General features: G+C 33.8%; 1 protein-coding gene across 1 annotated transcript; it reads left to right on the forward strand.

The window, feature by feature from the left end:
- The first annotated feature begins 561 nt into the window (after positions 1-561).
- LOC130644803 (tetratricopeptide repeat protein 24-like) lies at positions 562-4,150 on the forward strand. Its single transcript, XM_057450542.1, has 3 exons — positions 562-1,293; positions 1,953-2,171; positions 2,833-4,150. The coding sequence occupies exons 1-3, from the start codon at positions 660-662 to the stop codon at positions 3,642-3,644; spliced, it is 1,665 nt and encodes a 554-aa protein (XP_057306525.1). The 5' UTR covers positions 562-659; the 3' UTR covers positions 3,645-4,150.
- Positions 4,151-4,403: the final 253 nt, after the last annotated feature.

Here is a 4,403-nt window from a genome sequence, read left to right on the forward strand (position 1 = left end):
ATGCTTTTTAGTGATGTATGAATGAATAAACTATGATTAACTAGCGCTAAAAAAATCGTGATTTAAAAAACCATGCTCAAAAGGTATACCGTCACCTTAAGCACACCTTAAATAAACTATCATTTTTGATGATCAATTAACAGGTGCAATTATTTGTTATATTTTTGAACAGATTTTCTTCAAACTCACCTTGATCCCTCAAAAGCTAAAGCATGAAAAACCTCTTTTCTTCACTGGTCTCGAATTTAACTTTAACAGAAGATGGAGTTAGATATATATCACAACAGATTATATCAAACTCTTTTCCAGTTTCCAAAGTGTTGATTGATGCCGTAAGTTGGTAGAAAATTGGTAGAAAAGAACTAATTTCAATTGTCCAGAAACAACTTCTATTATTTACAGGACTGGAATGCCCAATAATAATAATTTTTACTGTTTTTGACATTTCACTTCTTTTTAACATTTTTTCAGCCAATAACAGAGGGTGGGGAGAGGGGTCAAATATCAACTGACTATATATATATGCCAATAAAAAAGACAAAAATCATTTGTCAAGGGGCCCTCAAAATTATTTTTTAGCATGCTAAAAAATATATATAATTATAGCATTAAATTTTGAACACAACTTTCATTATCCAGTAATGCAAGAATTTGTGTAAATGGAGGAACCTCTGGATGATCTCAAAAAGCAAATCACTACCCTAACAGAAATTGGCCATAAAACATTGGCGAATGGTTCCCCAGATGAAGCAAGCGAAATATTTCGACATGTTTGTAATTTAGCTGAGCAAACAAAAGATGACTTTATGAGACGAGGTTGTTATTTCAATCTTGGGGCATGTTATGTAGCTTGCCAGCAATCAAAGTTGGGACTAAAATACCTTGAACAGGCCATTCCACCTGACGGTGTGGATGATGGAATAGAGAATTATGCGGACCTGTGGTATAACATTGGTATTGCTAATCATGCTCTTGGAAATATAGACAAAGCTGTTGTTGGATACGAAAAAGCACAGATCTCCTACCATGAGCTGTCTGCAAAACGTTTGGAAGGAGGATGTCTGTGTAAACTGGCAGTGTGTTATCATTTAAAATATCGCTTGAAAGACACATACGACATGTACGTTAAATCTCAGGAAATATACAATGAACTTGGTGATAAAAACAGCCAGGCCTTAAGTTTAGTGAGTGCAACAGGCGTGTTGTCTGAGATTGGTGACATTGACGGTTGTGCCAAATTGTTGGATCAACTCTTAGATGTGTGTCAAGAAATCGAGGACAAGCATTTACAAGGTATACTGACTTTATAAAATTATCTATATTTTTAATTTTGTTAAAAACAATCTTTAAAGCTAGCCTTTTACTCAAAAATATATATACTTTAATAGATAAATAGATATACTTTTACTGGTAATGTCTTAAAATTGATAACAATCTGGACGATAGATATAAAATATTACCCCTCTTGATAAAACAGGTTAGCATTTTACGGTAAGCAGTTTTTGTTAAGAACGAAGCATATTATCCGGGTTTGAGACTGTGTTGCTAAATTTTACAAACTTATAACTTGGGCAGTTGCTTTAACTTTCAGCCAAATTTCAAACCTACAAACTGTTTAAGAATACGACAAAGAGTTATTTCCTGAACCATATCAATATGTAACTTGCCTTCCATCAATCTTTTTGTTTTCTTCAAAAAAAGGCCTTATTTGAAAATATTTCTGGGGGCATTTAATGGGGCAATCAATGACTTATTAACCCTAAATGCGGGTCTATACGAATATATATAGTACCTCTGTCTCGCAAGGACCACACTGTGTTCAGTCCAACACCAACAACATTGTCATATCAATTTTATTTTTTCTCTTCTTTTTTTTTTTTATTTGTTTGTATTTATTTACACTTACCGTGCTATTTGTTTACTTTTATTACTTACTCCCTATTTTCTTTTAGCAAAGATCTACCATGATATTGGCTTATTATATATTTCTGAAAAACTTTACGAGTCAGCAGCAGAGTGTTTCGAGCAAGCCTTAAAATGTTTGGAACAAGCTCTCGTCATAGACAAATCCCTAAAAGCTACGATTATGCAAAATATCGGTGCCACTTGTAATTACTTGATGCTTTATGATCGCGCCATCACCTTTCATCAATTTGCGGCTGATCTCTACGGTGAGTACCTTATTGGAATTATTTTTTTGCAGATTTCGCGAATCGACACGTAATTCGCAAAATTTGATCGCAGTTATAAAATGTGTTTTTGGCTAATTCGCGAAAATACATTATCGTGAACAGCTTTATTGTTTAAAATTAATCTTCGTTAAAACCTACCTATAAGATAAATGTCAAGTATTTAGAAATTCTTAGTTAGCTATAACTCAACATTTTTAAACGATGTATTGACGAAATTAATTTCCCGCAAAATATTTTCATTTTTACTAATTAATACACCTTTCCCAAATTAGTTTTCTTTGATGGTGAAATCTTCAGATTCATACAACAAACAAACAACCTGTTACAACAGGTTTTTTAATTTAATTTTAATTTTTTTAATTTAACTCTGCTTAAAACCGAGGCTTATTAGTGGAAGCAGAAAATTAAGAACATGTTGACCGTAATATTAATACCACCAAAGCAGCATTTTCACTCCAAATTTTACACACAACAATCCAATGATGTTAAGTATGATCCTAAAATCAAAACATCAAAATTCTAAAATTTTAAAAAACATATAATTCGGGAAACGTGTATTGAAATAAATAAATAAATGTCGCGAATGGCGCACATTGCGAAAACTTCATACATTAAGGTATATTCTGCCGCTTTATTTTAGGTGAGGTTGGTGACAGGAAAGCTCAAACACAAGTGTTTTGCAATTTAGCCTTCGCACAAACGAAAAAAGAAAGTTACAATGAAGCTATCGCTTCATTTCAACATGCCGTGCAAGCAGCAAAAGATTGCGGAGACAAAGAGTCGCAGTGTCTAGCTACGGAAGGATTAGCTGCGATTTATTTTCGCCAGAAAAACTACGAGAGAGCGATTTCGTTTTACAAGGATTCCTTAAGTTTATTGTCGTTGTCAAAAGAAAAAGACTCAAAACATGCTGATCGAATCGTCGATAAACTTGCCGATGCACTACAATCAAGTTTACGTGATGAAGTGGAAAGCAGAGAGCGGCGATTTGATTCACCTGTCAAACACAAGGTTGTAATAAAACAGAGTCGTCCAAGAATTTCTCGAGAACACACACAGTATTCTTTGATTGCGAAAGGTTTAGAAGAAATTAGTTCCGTAGAAGACTCTTCCGAACAGGATAGCAACGAAAGTTTAGACGAAACGGAGAGTAACCAAGACGAGGAGAGCACGTATATAATCCAGAACGACGAGAAACAAAATAGATATATTAACGAAGAGTACTTGGAAGAAAATATACATCAACAGAATGGAGTCCATTTTAGTACGAAAAGTGCTCTTAATCGTTATACCCACGAACAACCAAAGGACTACGAAGACGACGACGTTCCACGGGCTGATAAAGAATATTATTTAGCAGTAGTCGCGCAAAAGCAGGCTGAAAGACAAAAAGAAGCCTCTGCTAAAGTTGATCATCCAAAGGAGCCGTCAAAAATGTGCTGTGTAATGTAAAAAACCCTATTCATTTTTGGAATAAAGAACCACATTGTGGAAGGTGATAAACGGGCTGTTGGGAGGTTAGGGTTGTTATATTTTTCAAGCCCCTTTACATCAATTAATATACTAAACATATACAATATCCATAGTTGAATATACGGAGTGTGTGAATGAGTATGTCATTCTTTAAAAGCATATACACGCGTTTTCTGGATGTGATGGTGGTCACACGATCTTTTTACGGAGATGCCACCTGTTTAGAGAAATCAGGGAATTTGAAATTCGATCAGGGAGAATGAGTGGGCGAAGAAGGATTTAATAATGGAGTTTTTGTATTTTTTACTTTTTAATTTCGATGTTTTATGCATTATAGCTATATTTTTCTGCTTTAGTTAGTAAATAATTTTGAATGTCAATACGGCAAGCAAAATTTAACACACATATATACAGCTTTTCTGGGTTTTCATGCGAAATTTTTATTCAAATTTTAATCATGGCAAAATTAACAAAAATCAACAAAATCAACAAAAATCAACCAAAAAAAATCATGGAATTATTTTTCTGACTAACGATGGCAACCCTATCTTAAGCAGGAGTTCTCGTACTATATTTTGTATTATATATGTCCTCCTAAAAAACTTGGTAGCAACGTCCTTCACGTGTGCATCCTGTCTTTCGTCATATTGGCAATAAACTCTTTCAAAAATTTTAATGCAATCTACATGTTGTAAATAAAAAATATGCACCTATCATTGTTTAAGTGGTTATGAAAAA

The sequence above is a fragment of the Hydractinia symbiolongicarpus genome, chromosome 1 (genome assembly GCF_029227915.1).
Source record: "Hydractinia symbiolongicarpus strain clone_291-10 chromosome 1, HSymV2.1, whole genome shotgun sequence".
Taxonomy (NCBI): Eukaryota; Metazoa; Cnidaria; class Hydrozoa; order Anthoathecata; family Hydractiniidae; genus Hydractinia; species Hydractinia symbiolongicarpus.